The 19676-nt window shown below is 34.5% G+C and overlaps 1 protein-coding gene across 1 annotated transcript; it reads left to right on the plus strand.

The window, feature by feature from the left end:
- The first annotated feature begins 2655 nt into the window (after positions 1-2655).
- LOC113771290 lies at positions 2656-18437 on the plus strand. The gene is made up of 3 exons (XM_027315888.1): positions 2656-2686; positions 17867-17891; positions 17999-18437. The coding sequence occupies exons 1-3, from the start codon at positions 2656-2658 to the stop codon at positions 18435-18437; spliced, it is 495 nt and encodes a 164-aa protein (XP_027171689.1).
- The last annotated feature ends 1239 nt before the right edge of the window (positions 18438-19676 follow it).

Consider the following 19676-nt stretch of genomic DNA (forward strand, 5'->3'; position numbering starts at 1 on the left):
GCATCTCTAAGCACCTCCCCTCCTCCACTAATGCCTGGGTTGCCCTTGGAGCAGCCATCTGTGTTGAGTTTTAGGACATTATGAGGAGGCTGAATCCATTTTATCAACATGTGTGATATTGGAGGAGTCCAGCTAGAGATCTCCAAGTAAAATTGTAGCCAAGAAGATGAAGAAAACTGACAAAGCGGGAACTGCAACCTGAACAATTCCAACAAATCAGTAAGGATTGAATTTCATAGCTTAACCTATTCGATTCTATTCCTCTCATATTTCATACTATTTCTAAACTTCCATAGATGCCAACAAATCAACAGAGGAAGAACATGATGAACAAACTCCAAAAACTTATTACACCACTTCCTATACCACAAGGCTGCCATACAAACTTGAAACGAAGAACCAGTCCAAGAAACATCGACAGCATCACTAAAAAAAATGCCAGACTTGCAGAGGCATCTCACCAGCAACAAACACGTGCTCCAAAGTTTCAAAAGCAGGATAAGAATAGCATACACATCTAGATGGCCCTTGAAACCCAAATTTCCATAAGGTACAATTTAGATGCAATAGGAAAAAAAGAAATTTTCAAGGGCAATGCCTGATGCCAAATTCTTTTGAACAAAAAGGAACAATTAATGTGATACTGCACTAGGTCAAAAGCTGACTTTAAATTGAGCAGACCTGATTGTGACAATGTGCACACCATCAAGTTGGAAAGCTAACCAGAAGATGGAGCGACACAACCAATCTCAGCAACAATCTTTGGAGGCACCTATTGTGCAATGAGCTGAATATTCCAGGTACTATTACCAGCAAAAACAACCTTATGATCTGAAACACTATCCATTCGAGAAGCCAAGACTCCATTTCCTAACCAATTGTTGAACCAGAAGTTAGAATTTCCAGAATGAACTATCCATCCAATGTGCTGTTTAGCAAGATGGCGCACTTTCATTATCCTTCTCTACACTTCTGAGCCCTTATCAACATAAACCAGATTTCGATGCACCTCTAAGCAAAACTTAGCATTCATAAATTTTGTCCAAAGAGACGTATTGGAATGAAAATTCCTCCACAATTTTATTGAAAAAGCCCTATATATATCCTCTATTAACCTTAGTCTAGCTCCTCCTTCTTCACATGGAACACACAAGTCCCTTCACCTCATCCAATGATACTTGGGTCCCCCCTCATTAGAACCCCAAAGGAAGTTTGAAAACATGCCGTCAAGCTCTTTAAAGATTGCTTTGAGAGGCGATTCCATGGTCAAAAGATGAATTAGCATAGATGATAAGACATGTTTCACCAATACAATCTTCCCTCCAAATGACAACAACCAATTCTTCCATGATTCAATTCTAAGCAAAATAGCTTTGGCACAATCCAACAAAATAATATGTCTTCCTTTTCCCACAAAAAAGAGGATAGACTAAATATTTAATAGGAAAGGGCTTAAAAGTAAAGCCAGCTATCCATTGAATTTTCATCCTCTTGGATGGACATAATTTGGAATGCACCAAAAAATAACTTTTTTCCTACATTGATCTTTTGCCCTGAAGTAGCCTTATAAAAAGCCAATGAACTCATCACTAACTTTAAGGACGACATACTTTCACTAGAAAAAACAAACACATCATCTGCATATCCCAAATGTGTAACCATCGGGCAACCTCTTGAAACTTTGAAACCTTGAAACCCCCACTGGTTCACTAAATTATTTAATAAACATGACAATACCTCAGCCCCAATAATAAATAAAGTAGGAGATAGGGGATCCCCTTATCGAAGTCCCAAAGCTGATTTAAAGAAGCCAAACAGAGAACCATTCGCAATCACTGAAAACTATACATTGGAGATAGGTCGCTAGACCATATCAATCCAGCGTTCCCCAAAACCAAATGCTTGAACAACTTTAATCAAGAAGGGCCACAACACCCAATCATAGGCTTTCATCATATCGAGCTTCAGAGCAATATTACCCCCTTTAGTTTTCCTCCCAATGTCTGAAATCATTTCCTGGGCTAGAGCCCCATATCTCTCTAGTTTTCAAGATATGTTAACATAACTTTTATATTTTTTAATTAAAAATAGTTATATTTATACTGCATAGTTATATTTTTTTCACAGGTGACATATTGGAGCATCTTCTCATAATATGTAACTTGAATAGTTTGTGATGTTATAAGATATTTAATCAAAAATTATTTCTTGTCTTAATTCTCGTTATGCTATGCTACGTATTTATCAAATAGACATACCTTTATAATTAAAGTTAATATTTGATGTTTTTAGATGTCATCTATTTAAATAGATGAAAATTATTTTGAACATAACATATTAAGATAATATTGTTAGGAAAAATTTTGGCCTCCCCAAGAAAAATTCCTGGCTCCGTCACTGCACACATATACATATATAAATATCTGTATGTATATATATGTATGTGTCTCTATATATATATGTATAAGTATATATACACAAGTACATATATGTATATATAAGTGTGTGTATGTGTATTTATGATTCCAATTGTATATTATATATATGCATATATTTCAAATAGAAGAAACAAAAAAGAAGGATGGGAAAATTAGATGAAAGAGAGCAATAAAGGAGCCGATTGTGCTTTTTGCTTTTCATCCTCATAAAACGCTAATGGTTACCACTGCATTTGTCAGTGGAACAGGTAAGGAATCTGAATAAAGTGGGTGGGCCCTTAGAAAATGAATAGTAGGAAGAAATTTAACCCATGATATTAGTTACACATTATGTGTTCATATCCAAATACCATTCCAAGATAACTTATTTTGAAGCCAAATAAAATAGATAAAATCATGTATCCAAACATACCCATTTATATCAGTGATCTTTTTTCTAAAATCTATCGAAAAAAATTTTAGTAACCCATCATTTTTAGCAATTCAAAATAAATATTAAATAATAAGTATAATATATAAAAACTAAAAATTGAATAATAAGTATAAAATTTAAAATAAAAATTTAAATAATTTGTAAGATTTGATTAGGTTCAATGAGTACTCAAGCATAGTATTTTCAAGCTCGAGCTTGAGTTGCTACTCAAGTAGCACAGTGTTCAACTCGGCTTGCTTGTACTTATACTTCCCTTTGTCCGTATAATCTAACACTGTCTCTTTCATAACTAATGTGGGATAAATACAATAACTAATATATATTAAGTTCAAATAGAAATGGAAAAGAATAAAATCATAAAATTAAGCCTTAGCAAATTTCTGCATCAAATCCAAATAAAAAGGCCTAAGTTTTAACTTTGAGGATAAATCATATGTAACGTAAACAAAAATTAAGTTGCAGGTTTCAATAAAAACATTGACAGCAAGTCTATAAATCTAAAAATGTAAAGATCAAACAACTGTTTTTAATTGTGATGGAGGTTTGTATTAATATTTTGAAAATTTCTTTTGTTACATCTCTTATGATTAATTTTGAAATGAAACAAAAGAATCTGAGGTGTCATTTGGTAAAAAGGGATCGGAATAAAAAATTGAAATAATTCCAATTCTTGTTGTTTGAGTTACATGTATTGGATTCAGAATCTTAGAATGAATCATTAAAATTTGGCAATTCTCAATCCCTAATAAATTGGAGGGTTTTGGTGGATTCCCAAATTTGACTCAATTTGACTCGAAGACTTCACAGAACAAAAGAAAACATATCGTCTTTATCATTATATCACGTTGGCCCAACTTCCATGGCAGCACTTTAACATCATATTTTCTCTTTCATTTTTTCTCTCTCATCCCATTTTCCACAGTAACCTTCCATCACCATTATTTTCTCTCTTGCTTTTCGCTTCACTCTCTCCTCCAATCCTCCATGGCAATAGTTGTGACGACCCCACCTCCTCCTAAGGTAAACAAAAAGGTTCGGCGGACCGCCTGCCCAACTCTCGTCGGGACTCACTACAATCCTTAAATGAAAAATAGATCAATTCCAATGACTACATCTAACTATGCCAAAATAATAACACGACTATAATATTTCATTGCACAAGTACATCCAAAGATACAAATCTCAAGTCAACTACATCGAGTTCCAAATCTTAAAATTCCCCAAATGTCAGTTATAAAATACTAAACTATACAAAAGACTAGGCTTCACTAGTATCTTCCAATCACTTCCTTTACGTCACTCTCCTGTTAAGGAATAACAAATGAAATGGGATGAGCTAACGCTCAGTGTGGCCAAGGAAAGTATGCAACCACATAGTTCAAGTAACAATAACACTTATACGAGAAATAAATCTATAACATTCAAGTAATTCACATTTTAAAATAGAACACACTCAATAAGGATACGGGAGCTCTTAGGAGATAGATTCCACTTGTTTTGCCGAGTCTCGATCATATACCTCCACGTGATGACACTCCGTCAATTGGGTAGGTATATTTAGTCCGTAGAACACCGCTTACTTCACGAATCCCGTTCACCGTTACACCCCCTATTTCGGGCCCGCTCATTATTTAGAAAAGGCGATACTACTCGAGTATGCCAAGCAAGATCTCAAAAGATCAAGTTTTATAATTTTCCATGGTTCACCAAGCTTCTCGACCAAGCCCTTGCCGACTCGAGTTACAAGGTTGGCCAATGGATTGGGGTGCCCCCCAGAAGTAGAAGTGGTCGATGAGACATCGCTCCAATCAATTTAGAATTGTTTATGGTTCTGAGTCGACATGAGAAGTACCTCCTACTCGAATTGGTGTGGTACATGCTACCGCTCCGAAAATCAATTATAGCACTGAGACGGTATGAGAGGTACCTCCCACCCGAATTGGTGTGGTACATGCATCCGCTCAGAACTCACGAGTTAAACATATTCGTGTACAATTACCAATCATATGTATTCATGTAATAAATATCACGTAATTAAAAGAGAGAGTGGGTGAGGGCGATAAAGTACACCCTCGCCTCATGTATAACACTTGTACAATTAACATTTGAATCACATAAGCATTTAACATGCGCTTGACACTCACCACTAGCCAAGGGCAAAATAAGAGTGAAGCGAGAAGTCAAACGAGCTCTTTGAAGTTCTCGTGACCACCTGAGACATATACAATCATAGCCAAGGTGATTTTTGATTCAAGTCATGGTAAGTAATCTCATATCCGAGAGAAAGTACCATTTTCACTTTCAGCACGAAAATCGAGGAAAAGGGTAAATGGTTTTCATTTCCCAAAACTTTAAGTCTCATGTCCAAACCTTAAAAAAGCAAAGAGCATGCACATTATCCAACTAATGGAGTTAAAACTCGTTTAAAACTCCACTCATTTTCATAGAAAAAATATCAAAGTTAAGGTTCCAAGATTCAAGTATGAAACTAGTGAAATTCACCAAGAATTATTCTAGTCAAAAAGCTCCCTTTTTGGTTTCAAACTCATGGAAATTGAGGCCATAAGAATAGGGTTGAAGTCTATAATTCCAGTATGAAGAGAAGTGTTATAAACAAGGGAAGTTATAGAGTCAAGAAGGATCACAAAAAGGAGATTAATCCCTTGGAAACTAAGATTCGAAATGGAGTTTAAATTTCAAAGAGATCTCATATTAAACCATGAAACTGCACTTAAAATAGTCCAACAATTGCAAAGGAAGGTGGAAAGTTCTTAAAAGAGCAATTTGGTTGAAAATAGAAAATTTCCAGTTTAGAGTGACACTATTTGGAAAAATCGTATCTCCAGTTTCTTAAGTCCAAAAATTGAAAACTTTATACCGTTGGAAACTAGACTCAAAGCACTAAAACTTTCTAGAAGACACATTTCTCAGACTCCAATTCAAAGTTATTCAAATTTTAGCTCAAAATCACTGTTCTAGATAGGACAGAGCAAAATAGGCTTGTAAATTCAGTAAGGTTTGGAAATTCGGCAAAATTCGTAGAAATGGAATCAGCCTTTGAAATTCATACCACAACTAAAATTCCAAACCTAGTTTCAAATGCAATAGACATAACTTGATTCGGACCTTTCTACACCAAGATACAACAGTTCTAAGAAAATGGAAGTTTAGAACCTGTTTTACGAAATTCCAGTTTTGACGAACTAGACGGAGTTTCAAAATCTGATCATAACTAGAGTTACACAACTTAAAATTTAGTGTGGTTTGTGGCATTGAAAACTAGATTCAAAATTCTACAATTCACAAGAAGGAACTGCCTTAAAATTCGTTTGCAAGATAGACAAAATTGAGTTATAAAGTGCAGCTTTGACTATTTCTCGGATGATAGCAGTGAAGAATTTCGGTCATTTTTACCGGTTCACTATGGCGATTGAATCAGAGAGTGCATTTTATACCGACGGAAAGCTCTCGGAGTCTAGTTTCAGATGCTATAAACAGCACTCGATTTCAACTCCCAGATAATAAGTTATGACCAAAAATGTGAACACTGGTTGGGGTTTCTTGCTCAGAAAATTTCCCAAAATGCAACCTCAATTTTAACCCTACTTTTACACAACCAAATGGAAAGCTTTTTGGAAGGTATTTCATACATATAACGACCAACATGTATCAAGTATTATTGCACCAAAATAGCATCCAAATTTTGAAATTAACAAGAGAGGAACAACCAGCAATTTTCGGCCAGCATGCATGCATCTTCCTCTAGCTTTCTTTTTTAACTTTTCAAGTCAAACTACACCATATCTCCTCAAAGCAAGTAACAAACAAGCAATTAAACACACAATAATCCTCAAGGCAACTACCTATAAAGCCTCCTCAAGTCCACTACCTAATGTCAAGGTCCTTGTGAACCCATCAACAACCCAACAACTATCTTGCCATCACTAACTAACTACTAACTTACTACTATGAATTGAAGAGGAAAAGTTGAAGGGTTCTTGGGGTGGTTACCTTGTTGCCAAAAGAAGAGTAAACACTAGGTTTTTGGGCCCTTAAATCACCAAGTTCCTTCCTTGATTAAGTCCTCCTCCAAGCTTGCAGGAAGACCCAAGGCAAGAAGCAATTTTTGGAGAGCTTTGTGGAGCAAAAATGGAAGACTAGAAGCTGAAAATTTTGAGGGGAAATGGGGAGGGGAAGAATCGGCCAAGGCAAGAGTGGAGAGGAAGAAAGGTTTTGGTGGTAGGTGGTGATGTGATGTTGTGTAAGAAGATGGGACATAAAGTGCTCTTGTGCCCCCAAAAGTCAACGATCGGTTAATGTGCAATTTGTGCTCCTAATTGAGTTTAACTTAACTCACTTACTCTAATTCCTCAGTTAACTTTTTTTAGTCTACTATTGATCACCCTTAATACTCCAAAATTATTGCACTCTTGGATCGAATTTACCTCAAAAAACGTGCATGTGCTATTTCTCGCTAAACGAGCCGCAGAAAAAAAATTACATTCGCTAGCGAAACGTTTTAAAATATAAATGAGACATTTTTGCGTACAAATGGGTTTAAAATGAATGAAATAAATTATTCGGAGTAAACGGGTGAATAAATAATTAAATAAGCCAGTAAAATGAAATGAAAGTAAGAAAAAAATGAAATTTCGAGTCCTCACAACAGTCCCACCCCATCTGATTCTTTTTTCTCTTTTCTTGTCAATCTTTCCCTTTTATTATCTCTTGACTCTCTTCCTCTCTCCTACAATCCTGCATGGCAGCCACTCCTCTCTCCTTTCTTTTTTTTCTTTTTGTGTAAGCCTTTCTCTCATGTCTTGTTAGTCACTCTCCCATGCTCCACAGATTGCAAGGTTGATTGGTGATGGTTCAAGAGAATTTGCTGAAACATGAGCACTTAAGGGCTGGGAAGTAGGAAGCAGGAAAAGGGAAAGAAGAAAAAAATAAAGAAAAGAAAATGAAAAACAAGTTGGTTCCAAAAGCTTATAAGTATATGCCAAACACTAGTCATTGTAATGATATCCTTGATCAAAACTCATACTGAATTTTTAGACGTGATTCCAATTACAATTTCGATTCCTAGGTCTGAACCAAGCACCCCTTGGCTTTGTTATACAAAAGGGTCTGTCTAACGGGTGTCCATAAGATATATTTCAGGTGTCATATCTTTGAAAATATAAAATTAATTAGGGAAGTAAATAAATTCAAGAGGGGGTAGTTAAGATTAAATATGAAAAGTATATAAAGGCAAGGGAGGATAATTATTATTAGTATGTGTATATACATGGTAAGTTATATGAATGTTAGGTGTGTTAATGAGTGTCCATTGGGCACCTATTAGAAAAACCCATACAAAAATTAATTACTCAATTATGAGGTGGGCAACAAATTTAGTAATAAACCTCAAACATTTAAAAGTTTGAGTAGACATAGATGATCTAATTACTAAGATGACCAGTTTAATTTTTTCTATTGCAAATGATTTATTAATTTTAGGGTTTGTCTAAGCTGTCGCGCCCCATTTTTAATGAAAAATATAACGTGTTTAGAAAATGAATTTTTGATTAATTTTTGAGTGAAAAATGAGTTTTGATTTATTTTGAGTGAAAAGGAGTTTTTGATTTTTAGAAAAATAAATAAAGAAAATGGGCCTAAATGGGACTTAAAGTGTGACGATTTTGACCCAAAAATAATAGTTTAAAAAGGATTTTTAATGAAAAAATAGGAGTCGCCACTTGGTATTGAGTTAAGGTGTACCAAGTCATCTAAAATGAATTTTTTTAAAAAAATCAAGAAGACCCTGCGAAAATCAAGAGAAAAGGAGTCGGGAGTCACATTTGAAGAAAGGAAAGGCAAAGATAAAATCCAATGCACCATTTCATCCTAACCAAGGCTAGTTGAGTGATTTAGTCAACAAAATTTTATTTTTAACCTAAGAATTTATCACATTTGGATGTCACCATATGCATGCAAAACCTAAACTTAGGAGGACATTGGGGGGTCAATATGTCTCTTCGAATTTTAATTGGTGCAAATCGCATTAATTGCGACGCCCAAAAGTAATGATTTGAAGAGGTTACAAATATGCAACAATGAAACTCGAAGAAAAGAAAAGAAAATAATAATTATACAAATATACATGACCTAAAGGAATGCATCATAACGGGTGCGGGGCTACAATTCTTGATTCAATTTTCCCATTTATAGAGGAAATACGAGCGTGCTAAGATTAGAAAAATCATACTCGTCCATATTCCATATTCGAGGGGTATTTCCTATCTAATCAAGCAAATGATCTAACTTAACTCTAATTTTCTTAAATGGAATGCACGTCTAAAATGTCATGTTTCGCACATGGGAATAAGGGATATATATATAGGGAAAATATATGATAAGGGATATATATATAGGGGGAAATATCATGCAAAAATGGTAAGGATCCTAAAAAGTAGAAAATTATGCATGAAATGTAGTGATTTGTCACACAAACATGATCTAGCGTGTGGACAGTTCCTAAGAGTCTAGCATTGGACTAGTCCATGTCTACAAGTTCTCACTAGTATTGGACTAGTGTGGTGACGTCATGCATTTATTATAACTAAACAAATCAAATAAACATAGTAAAAGCAATTGAACACATAATATCACATAAAACACATAGCACATAAACATGATATCTAGATGCAAAAACTCTAAAAAAGCGAGTAACATATAAGCACACAAGCATGCAAAACACACAAACAAATAAAAGCAAATAGAGACCTAACTATTACATTTGGGGGGCCTAACTACAATCTAAGAGGAGAAAGAATGAAATAAAATAGCTACCTAACTATTACATATTCTATCTAAATACATGTCTTGAACCCCCCTAACTATCACAATTTTGGTATTTAATCGCCTTTCAAATAATCAAAAATTAAATTAAAATAAATATACAAAATTAAAACCAATAAAGTGAATAAATAAAGAAAATAAAATAAAATAAAGAAAACATTCAAAAAATCATGCAATTACACACATAAAATCACATAGGAGCACATAGGATCAAGTAAAATCAAAATAAAGAGTAGAGTATACCTCCCTTGAGTTGGTGACCTAATGAAATGAAGTAACTCTCTTTCTACCCTCCAACACGAAAAAAAATGATTTAGGTACCACTTTAATTAACAAATAATCATAACAGATGAAAATAAACATAAAATTGAACAATTAAAACATTTAAATGAAAGTAAACAACCCATATTCTAGAAATTAAAACAAGCAAGGATCTAATTGAAATAATTAAAGAAGTTTTAGGGGTCAAATCATTATTATTACAAATGTTAGGGTCTAAATTAAAATAAAATAAAATTAATGGCTTAAGATGAAACCTATCAAAGCCAAATGCTAAAATTCACAAAAATAAATCAAAACTCTCTCACAAAATCCCAAACAACAAATATTACCCAAATCTAAATCATTTTTCAAAAATCCAAATCAAAAACTATAAATCTATCAAAAATTATTAAACCTTCAAATTTCATCCCAAAACTCATAAATAATCTACTCAAAAATCATATTAATGCATGCCAAAAGCAATTAAGATTTTGACGGGACAAAATTGATTATATTTTCCCCAAATTTTGGGCCAAAGTAGCATTAGATAAAAATTAAGGGGTTAACATGCAATTTTTGAAAACTTTTCATGCAAAGCTTGGAAGAGCTTTCTTATTCAACCATCTGCAACTTTGCAATGAAATATTTCAGGTCAGACGCAGGTAACAAAACCCAAACCAACAGCAATCTTTCAAGCCAAAACAACACTTTATGCATCTTATCATCTAAATCCATCCTTATACCATGCACCCCTCAAAGATTTCCAACCCAGATCACGCGCAAAGGAAACCAAAGGAACAGTTTTTAATTCGTTAATCTGCAAAAAAATGCGTAGAGGAGAAAACATTCTTTGTCCATGGTTTCTAAGTGGAATTCATAGTTCCTGATACACATCAAATGAATAAAATAGCCAGTACCAAACCCATCATAATCACAAGAACAACGCAACAAAGGGATCGTCATGATCATTTGCAATGGCAAATCTTAGAAAAATCACACAAAGCGGCCCTAAATCTTCATGAAAACTATGTTAATCTCACAGAGAAAGAAATCATAGTTACCTGAGAACGTTGGTGAAGTGAAACAAACGTGAAACGCCCCAAGAAATCGTGCTAGTTTCTGAAAAATGATACCCACGACGGTTTGCTGCAGAAAAATTCAGCGCTGATGAAGTCTCTACTTTGGACCACAATTTGAAGGCTTTTGAAGTGTTTTCGATCGACGATTGCTGAATCAAAATTGTTCCCAGATATCCAGGGAAGGTGCAAAACAGAAATCTCCCCGAAATAAGCACTATCCCAACCAAAATTCAGCAAGGAATAGGGCTGATTCGTCAGCTTGATAATGGGTTTCTGCAAATTTTTCTCCCTCCTCTCTCTCAATTTTCTTTCTTTTCCTCTCGTTTCCTTTGCTGTTTTCTTTCCTAATCCTCTCCAGACTCTCCCCAGGTTTTTTCTTTGCTGGTTTCTTCTTTTTCCTTCCCCCTTTTTCTCCTTTTTTCCCTTTTTCTGTTTTCTTCTTGCCCGAAACCCTATTTTCCTCTTTCTATTTTTTCCCAAATTTCCTTCACTCCCCACGGTCTCCTCCTTCCTCTCTCACTCTCCTCAAATGCTCTCCTCCTCTCCCTTCCAACCCTCTTGCCTGTTTTTTCTTTTTCTCCCTCGTTTTCTCTCCTTCCTCGCTTGTCTCTTTAACTTCCCGTAGCTCTCTCCCCTTGTTTTCTTTTCTGGTTTTCTTCCTCTCTTTTCTTTCTGTTGTTTCTTCCTCTCAATCTCCTTGCTGCCAGAAGCTTTATCTTTGCTTCCTTGCTATTTTTTTCCTTCCGCAGCCCCCTCTCTTTTTCGTGCTTCCTTTCTTAGCTCAAAACCCTTTTTTCTTTGCTTGGTTCCTCCTCCCTGATTCCCGTAGCTTCTCCCTTGTTTTCCATTTTCTTTTGTTTGCTTTTTTTTTTCAAATTTTTTCTAGGCTTCCAAGTGTCCTAGCCACCTATCCTCTAGATGTTGTGGTGTCAACAAAAAATGAGGACACTTGTCCCATTTGCATGCATTCCACCTATCTATTGTGCATGTGTTCCACATATTTTTGCATTTTTTTTATTTTGTTTTTCAAAACAAAATTACCTTGCAGATTTTATTTGGAAGAAATTGAACTTAAAAAGATTGAAAACAAATTTTTTTGAGATTTTTCTTTTTTCAGAAATTTAATGCAAAAATGTTTTAAAAAGAAAAAATGATGAACCTAATTTACTAAAATAAATAAACACTAACTATCATTTTGCAAACCTAGTCAACTAAAATAAAATAAAAACAAGAATAAATAATAAGAAATAATGCCAAAATTGAATTAAATAAAATGAAAATTTTGGTGTTTACAGTTTGCTCCTCTTTGTCTGAGTTTCGAAGAGACTCGAAACAAAGATGTATACACCAAATACTTACTTGTAATTATTCTGTCGTGAGCTGAAATATGTAAACATAAAAAGGTCAGTGGGATAAAATCCGAGCCTGCCGAGGTTGGTGGGATACAACCCAAGCCCAACAAGATAAAAACGGTCAGTGGGATAAAACCCAAGCCTGCCGAGATTGGTGGGATAAAATCCAACTCCAACAAGATAAAAACGGTCAGTGGGATAAAACCCAAACCTACCGAGGTTGGTGGGATACAACCCAAGCCCAACAAGATAAAAACGATCAGTGGGATAAAACCCAAGCCTGCCGAGATTGGTGGGATACAATCCAAGCCCAACAAGATAAAAAACGGTCAGTGGAATAAAACCCAACCCTGCCGAGATTGCTGAGATAAAACCCAAACCCAACAAGATAAAAACAATCAGTGCGATAAAACCTAAATCTGGCGAGATTTGTGGGATACAACTCAAGCCCAACAAAATAAAATGATCAGTGGGATAAAACTCAATCCTGCCGAGTTTGGTGGGATAAAACCCAAACTCAACAAGATAAAAACGGTCAGTGGGATAAAACTCAAACTTGATGAGGTTGGTGGGATACAACCCAATCCCAATAAGATAAAAACGGTTAGTGGGATACAACCCAAACCTGTCGAGGTTGTCTAACAATATAAAAACGATCAGTGGAATAAAACTCAAACCTGTCGGCATTGGTAAGATACAACCCAAGCCCAACAAGATAAAAAGATAAAAACGGTCAGTGGGATAAAATCCAAACCTGCCGAGGTTGGTAGGATACAACCCAAGTCCAACAAGATAAAACAGTCTTAAAATAACTTTTGAAATCGCAATTTTAAGAACTTGCTTCAGTGTAGGGCCCTTTTTTCTTTTTTTTTTCTCTCCTTTTTTCAAACTAAAATTTGCCCCAATTTAATTTTAACTGGACTTCTCTCTCTTCTTATTCTTTCTTTCTTTTTTTTCTTTTTTTTTCTTATGATATTTGTACTTTTCTAAATGAACAATCCGATCCATCATTTTGTCATGTAGTAGTATTGTTCCCCCTTCGTGATTGATCTTCAAATTTTCATAATTCTGACTTGTACTTCTTCATCAATTTCTGTCATAAACCTGTACTAAGGGGATTTTTCAAAAACACTTGAATTTTTTGAAATTATTTTTCTTTTCTTCTCTTTTTTTTTTTTTGAGCAATGATATAACAATTAAGGTTCATGCAAAGTATTGACTTATCAAAATTTGAAAAATATATACTTGACTTTGGACATACCCTACAAATGTATTATAAAATTTTGTCTCAATTTGAACCTATTTGACGAAATCTCACAAATATATTAAAACATTTGCCCCAATTTGAACTTATCTTGAAAAATCTCATAAATATATTATAAAATTTTGCCCCAGTGTGGGTCTATTTAATCGCAAAAATTTTGTTTGGATGGCTCTTCATTTATTTGGACAAAACAAGAAAAATGTGTTTCCTAGAATTGAGAAAATGATCACATACTGACATGCAATGTGAATAAAAATTGTTTTTTTCAAATAAAGAAATTTAAATGTCGTGTTTAAACTCACATAGAAGACTTCATGGTAAATCTTTCAAAACAAAACCAAATTGTAAAAAATTCCTTCCTCGCTTTATAATCGGTGTTGAGGGTAATGGGTCACCACTTCTTGTTAGCTTATCTTTCAGAATCAAACAAGTGGGTATTATTCATGATTTTTGAGGTGGCTCAGGGAGATGGTATGTCAGGATCTATTTTGTTTTTATGTCCAGATTATGTCTAACCCATTCAATATCACATCTTGATGAAAGTAAATCATTTATCACTCTTATTTCTTGAGAAAACTCAGTCAACATATAAGTTCCATAAGCTAGTAATATATGGGTAGAAACGATGGTTAAAAATGTAGAAACAGGTTATGGTCTTATGATCACAAGTGATTGATAAATCCCTTAGAGGCATGATCCTCACTTCAAGTCGTCATGGAAGATAAGTCAGCGATAGACTTTACGAGCTTGTAATATGGCTTGAAGACGATAGTTAAAGAAATAAGATTTTCAAGAACAATGCACTTAAGATCACATTCCTTCCCAAAAAACTACCCCAGTTTTGGATCCAAAAATTTTGGACTTTATTTGACTTTTATCATTACTCACTAGGGGATTCAGCATTGAATCTCTTTGCATTTTTCATTTTCTCTACTCTTCTTTTTTTCTTTTCACATTTTTCTTTTTCTTTTCTTCTCTTTTCCCTTTTCTTCTCTTTTTTCTTTCTCAATATCAAAATACCAAAAATGATGGAATTGAGAATCCCCTAACTTTTTAAATTATAAATGCCCCTTCTCTCTCTTTTTTCAAAATTGGAGACCAAATATTAATGTTAGAATGCAATTACACATATAAAATCACATAGGAACACATAGGATCAAGTAAAATTAAAATAAAGAGTAGAGTATACCTCCCTTGAATTGGTGACCTAATGAAATGAAGTTACTCTCTTTCTACCCTCCAACACGAAAAAAAATGATCAAGGTACCACTATAATTAACAAATAACCATAAGAGATGAAAATAAACATGAAATTGGACAATTAAAACATTTAAATGAAAGTAAACAACCCATATTCAAGAAATTAAAACAAGCAAGGACGTAATTGAAACAATTAAAGAAGTTTTAGGGGTCAAATCATTATTATTAAAAAATTGCCCCAGTTTTGGATTAAAAAATTTAGACTTTATTTGACTTTTATCATTACTCACTGGGGGATTCAGCATTGAATCTCTTTGCATTTTTCATTTTCTCTACTATTCTTTTTTCCTTTTAACATTTTTCTTTTTCTTTTCTTCTCTTTTCTCTTTTCTTATCTTTTTTCTTTCTCAATATCAAAATACCAAAAATGATGGAATTGAGAATCCCCTAACTTTTTAAATTATAAATGCCCATTCTCTCTCTTTTTTTCAAAATTGGAACCCAAATATTAATGGTAGAATCAAATTTCCCTAACTTGTAATTCCCTCTTTTCTTTTTAATTTTGGCATTTTTGCTTTTTTCTCTTTTTGAAAATTCTCCAATCTCGTTCCCCAGTGTGAGGTGTGATCATAAGTGCTTTTGAAAAGAACTACCCATTTAAATTCAAATGAGGATGTAAGGGGTAAACAATGTTTAGATTGTAGAAACGATGGCCAAAGCATCATTCTTATGCCTCATGACAACCAAAGTAAAGAATAGCTCATTGAGAATCCATTCCCTTTTGATATTTAAAAATTTTCGCAATATTGGGTAATGATCATTAAGGCTCTTATTTGAAACGAAATTATTCCTTTAAAGGCTCAAATGGGAGAACAAATGATAAAATCTGTATAGATAGAGAAACGAACGCTTGAAGTATCATTCCAAAATTTTCAAAATAAATAAGAATAATGTATATTCTTGCTTTTACTTATATGTGGATTGAATTTGGTTAGACACAGTAGACACAATTTGTAGTTTGTCAATCAATGTGACGGATTTTTTTTTTTGAGGGGTTAATAGAAGTAGGCAAAATATGGAGAATGAAAGGGAAAAGGTATCTCATTGGTCTTTTGAGACAAATCCTCATATTTGAGTGACCTCTTTGATTTTGAGTGCTCTTATTGAATAATCTGAATCGCAAATATAGTGTATGCCAAGTTTTTAAAGAATTAAACATACACTTGTGAATTTTCAGGCAAGAGGTTGAAAAATCTCAACTTAGTCTTATTTCTTAAAATTCATCATGAAATCCCCCAATTAGGCAATAAAGAATGAAATATACATTATTATATACAAAACAATAATTGTCTAAATGAAAAACTTTATTGTTGGAAATATTTGAAACAAAATTTCTTGTTCAACTATAATACAAATTAGAAAAGAGAAAATTTCTAAAGAGCTCCACATATACACATTTTTTTATCTCCTTTTCTTTGGAACAAAATGAGTTAACAAATCAATAAAGAGGATTTTTTTTAACAAACAATTATGGAATCTCTCAGATGCTTTAGATTAGCGCCTCCAGATGGATTCTTCAAATTTTTATTGTAGGGTCTGCCTAAGAATCAAGTAATACTTGTAATTTTCAAAATTTATTAGACCAAAATTGTTATCAGATATAGAAAAATATTTTCACCTTTTCGAAACATTTTTTTATAAATGCAGGGGAGGGAAAAAATAAAAGAAAAATACCTAGAGTTAGTAAACAAAACTTTAAAATCGGTATGCATGTCCTATAGGGGAGCCCTTTTATGTCAAGAGTTGGCCTAGAATGAGAATGCAATCCTATAGGGTAGGCACTATACAATACCTGATGAATCCGATCAACTTATTGATATTCGAGTGATAAGCAATTTGAAAATTTTGGTTGATTGGTGTGGCAAGAGACATCTGTCCTCACAAAATGAGAATGAAATCCGAATGGATTGATCACTTTGACTGACACATAAAATGATGTGTGAAAGAGCCTACACTTGAAAGGATTGCAATGTCTCGACTAGTTTATTCAGTGAGCCTTAGATCGAAACTCTAAAAGAGAATAAATGGGTTAAATGGATAGGATAAAATTGATAATTTATTCAAAAATTGACTGGATGCCCTAAAATGGGTAAATTGGTCAAATGAATTGAATGAAATTGATTGATTAAATAGATCGGATAGAGTGATGATTTATTCAAAAATTGACTAGATTATTTTAAAAATGAATAAATTGGTAAAATGGATTGGATGGTATTGACGGTTTATTCAAAATTGATTGGATTGTCCACCGATTTGTAGTTTTAAAACTCACAAATTTTGTTGCAAAGCATTAGTCTATGAGCCTTCTAAAATCAAGATTTGGACTCAATATATTTATCATCTCAACAATAAAGAATTATTTATGAATTTCTTTAACTTAATGTCCTTTACGCGAGAGATTTTTACCAATTCTGATAAAATAATCAAAAGATGATTGTTAGATGCTCATATTCTAATGTGAAAAAATTGCTCTATTATCTTCGAGACCAATGTCACCATCGTAAAAGGGATCGGATCCTACCTTACCATGTGCACTACCCCTTTGAATGATATAAAAATATAAACGTGTAAGTCTCATTGGATTACATATCCGAGACACAAGGTGATTTATTCCTATCGTGGGATCCCCTATGCTGCATTCCCTCCTAAGGTTTTGCATAATGCCCATTTATCAAAGCAATTAAATATGCAATTTGAAATGAAAATATGACCTAAGGGACCCTTTGTATGCCAGGGTGAGCCTAGAATGATATGCAATTATTAATCTATGAATGCAATACATAGGAATTTAAACGTGCAATAAACTATCTAAGAGGGTAAGTTCTAAAAGAGTATCATGCCAGAACTCTTTATTTTCTAATGTTTGTGAATGCAAAAGACAAAAAAGCAAGGAAATGTTAGTTCAACAAATAATCACATAACATGTTCCTCCTTTGCAGGTGATCGGGACTGTCCATGGGCAAGGTTTGGAGGCCACTTTAGGCGGGATAAAGATGTTGCCCCCGTTGCTTGGAAAAAGCCACCACCGGGTGGCTCAAGCTTAACACTGATGCCAGTATCCTACACGGCAGGGCATCTGGGGGAGGGGTCCTGCGTGACCACTGTGGGAAGGTGTGTTTCGCCTATTATAAGGAGTTCGGAGAGTTAGATGTGTTGGAAGCGGAGGCGCAATCACTCCTGCACGGTCTCCAGTTATGTGCAGATCGCGAGGTGGGGACGTTGACGGTAGAGTCAGACTCAAAGGCGCTTGTTCAACTAGTTTGCTCGGATATGGGGTCAAAGTGGCCGGTGTGTATCGTACTACGGGAAATCAGGCATTTGGTCCAGCGGATGGGTGCATCCCTTCACCATGTCTTTCTTGAGGCCAATTCGGTGGCGGATGCATTGGCTTCTCTGCAATTGGGAGGGCAGCGCATCTACGTCTCAGACGCGGCCCTGCCTCTCAGGGTCAGAGGAGAGGCTCTTCTGGATCGTCACGGAGTACCTCGGCTTCGTGAGGTCCTCATTTAGGGTTTGATTGGCTATGCCCTCGCTTACTCCAGTCTTTGTTCTATTTTTTATTCTTGTAACTCTCCCGTTCGTGAATAAAATTTAGGGTTGGCTACCTTTCCCCATTGGGGTTTCGCCAAAAAATATATATATATAACTTGTTGGGGCAATTAGATGATACAAAAAGCAAAAAGGAAAATAAGGAAAAATGGGTGGAATCCCTCCCTTCATGCCTAGTGTTCCTAGTTTTCAACTCTATCCTAGGCGATTTCTAATGTGGATGCATGAGGTTGAGCTTACTAATGCATCTAGACTTGAGAAGGTTTCAGGTCCCCAAACCTTCAGACCAAAGGCGAAGGGTCATCAATCCCAATGCCCAAGAGTCGGTGGTTCGAGTGATCCCTCGGACATTGCTACGCGCACGTCGTGCCACGGCCACGTGTTCAAATGGATCGATCCAAATCTTAATGGGGTGGAGTGGTGTGACAACCACTAAAAGTAAAAAGAAATGAGGGGTTATAAAGTAAAACGTATGCACGTATTAAGTGTTCCTTTTGAAGGAAGAGATTAAATACTATCAAATGTGAGTGAAGGCTCCAGGGTGGCTGTCCCCTCCCCCCAAGATGCAAGCGCGAGATATAAACATAAGTGAATGAAATAAAAGACTTTATTCATCACATACACGGATATCGAGATGATTGCACATGTTAAATGCAAGAAAAATCCTAAAAAAGGAAAAATGTAATAAATGCAAGAAAAACCCTAAAAAAGGAAAAATGCAATAAATGCAAGAAAAACCCTAAAAAAGGAAAAATGCAACCTAAATCCTCCAAATGTGATATATAAAAAGGTTAAAAGAAGAAAAGAATTGACTAAATCAAATGCTCGGACTCTCTAAAGTCCCCAGTGGAGTCACCAAGCTGTCACACCCTATTTTTAATGAAAAATATAACGTGTTTAGAAAATGAATTTTTGATTAATTTTTGAGTGAAAAATGAGTTTTGATTTATTTTGAGTAAAAAGGAGTTTTTGATTTTTAGAAAAATAAATGAAGAAAATGGGCCTAAATGGAACTTAAAGTGCAACGATTTTGACCTAAAATAATATTTTAAAAATGGTTTTTAATGAAAAAATAGGAGTCGCCACTTGGTATTGAGTTAAGGTGTACCAAATCACCTAAAATGAATTTTTTTTAAAGAAAAAATATAGAAAACCCTTTTAAACGACTCCAAGTCTGTAAAAATCAAGAAAAAAGGGGTC

This window comes from Coffea eugenioides, chromosome 5, assembly GCF_003713205.1.
Source record: "Coffea eugenioides isolate CCC68of chromosome 5, Ceug_1.0, whole genome shotgun sequence".
In the NCBI taxonomy this organism is placed as follows: domain Eukaryota; kingdom Viridiplantae; phylum Streptophyta; class Magnoliopsida; order Gentianales; family Rubiaceae; genus Coffea; species Coffea eugenioides.

Excerpts from the sequence above, each read along its gene's own strand:
- LOC113771290 (XM_027315888.1), top strand. The coding sequence starts at position 2,656 with ATGGTTACCACTGCATTTGTCAGTGGAACAG. Across the intron at positions 2,687-17,866 it reads TGCATTTGTCAGTGGAACAG|GTGATCGGGACTGTCCATGG; the intron begins GTAAGGAATCTG and ends CCTCCTTTGCAG. Across the intron at positions 17,892-17,998 it reads CGGGACTGTCCATGGGCAAG|GGCATCTGGGGGAGGGGTCC; the intron begins GTTTGGAGGCCA and ends CCTACACGGCAG.